A 1,574-nucleotide genomic window follows, 5' to 3' on the forward strand; every position below is an offset into this window, starting at 1 on the left:
TCCCAACTTCTCCATAATCATGGTCACAATGCTAATTGTTGGGGTCAGTTGAAAGACCCAGGGTCACCACCCACATACATTTTTTCAGTGTTGATACTGACGATGCCACACACCAAGAGGGGATGAAATGATTTATTATTCACATGATAAAGTTTATGGGGAGAGCAGAGTGGTTACTAAGTGGTTCTAACAATGACTTGAGAGAGCAGGGAAAAGAGACAAGGTTGGGGTTGCTAAAATGATTACAGGGTAGGGCTAGCGTGAGGGTGTGGTCCCTCCCAGGGGCTTGCTTGGTTTGAATGTCTCACCTGTGACAAAGGAGGAAGCACCCAGGCTTTCTCATCAGCTTGCCCAGATGTTGGACAGAAGAGGAATATTAAAAAGTGAGTCCAAAGAATGTCAGCATTCAAACGTCAAGCAGAAAATCACAGTCTTTATTATAAGTCCTCCCCAAAACACCAGAAGGAAATATGGCCACATGCAAAATGGTTCTCCAGGTAGTTAATCATTCATCTCCGATGATACTCATTGTAAGAGATTTTGAAGAAGGTGTAATAGAGAAATAAGGCATAAGCTTCTGTGCAAACACATCAGTGAAAACATACAAATGTGATCTGTTGTTTAAATTATAAAATGAAACCTCTCCCAGCTCACAGTCCAGAAAAATGCCAATGTGCATGATTTGGACTGTATCCCACGCAGCACGTGGGCTTTGGGACTGCTGAATTTGCCAGCAGCCGTTGTGTGGCGATGGTGACACCAGAGCATTTCTAGGGAAAGATTCTTTACACACACCTAAGGACCACTGACCTGAGCCTCTTACTTCTACCTGCCAAAAATACCTCCCAGCATGAAATTTCTCACAACTGCGAACTGCAGGATATAAAGGAGATGCCTGAGGATTGTGAAGAAAGTTTGACTTTAACATACTGAATATCACGCTTCTTCTGTCTTTTGAGATAACAAGACTCGGGTGGGCAGTTTCAGGATCTAGTGTCAAATCTACCTGAAACGTGCTGATCATTTTTTGCAAGCCAAAATAGTGTGGAGGGAGACTACAACTTTCTTGTTGTAATTCATATGAAAAAACTGCTGGGGTGTCTATGCGTTAAGACCTGTTGTTGATACTTTTAATATCTCTCAGTAAATCTAGGTCTGCTTGCAAACACTTCTCCATTATTTCATGTAACAGATTACTTAGCGTGGATACATGCTCTGAAATTTGGCTTTTGTTTTCCATTAATCTTTCCTCACAACTCTTCCTTTCAGTAAGTAGCCCAGCATAAATTGCACCTCGCTCCTTTTGCAAGACACACTTAAGTTCTTCAAAGTCATAATGTAATTTCCACCTCCAATTCTCCATCCTCCACCGCACTTCAAAAGATTTTGACTCTTGGACTTCATATCTCATTTCTGCATCTTCCACTTGCTCCCTCAGGGGTTCAATGTAGCTCTTGAGCTTCCTCCTGTGACTCGCTGCAGCTTGCTCAATGGGCATCAGGAGGTGACCCCAGTGCTCAGATGAGACCCTGCACTGGGGACACAAGAGCTCCAGGTCCTTCTCACAGAACAGG

General features: G+C 43.1%; 1 protein-coding gene across 1 annotated transcript in view; it reads right to left on the bottom strand.

Moving 5' to 3' along the window:
• Positions 1-255: 255 nt before the first annotated feature.
• LOC103609619 (putative tripartite motif-containing protein 61) overlaps positions 256-1,574 on the bottom strand; it is a 19,824-nt gene continuing 18,505 nt past the window's right edge. Inside the window, exons 3-4 of the mRNA XM_008593917.1 lie at positions 931-1,006; positions 256-308 (exon numbers count right to left, since the gene is read on the bottom strand). Of these exons, the coding sequence (XP_008592139.1) occupies positions 256-308; positions 931-1,006 (129 nt within the window). The remainder of the gene's footprint in view (positions 309-930; positions 1,007-1,574) is intronic.

This window comes from Galeopterus variegatus, unplaced genomic scaffold (assembly GCF_000696425.1).
Source record: "Galeopterus variegatus unplaced genomic scaffold, G_variegatus-3.0.2 Scaffold9868, whole genome shotgun sequence".
NCBI lineage: Eukaryota > Metazoa > Chordata > Mammalia > Dermoptera > Cynocephalidae > Galeopterus > Galeopterus variegatus.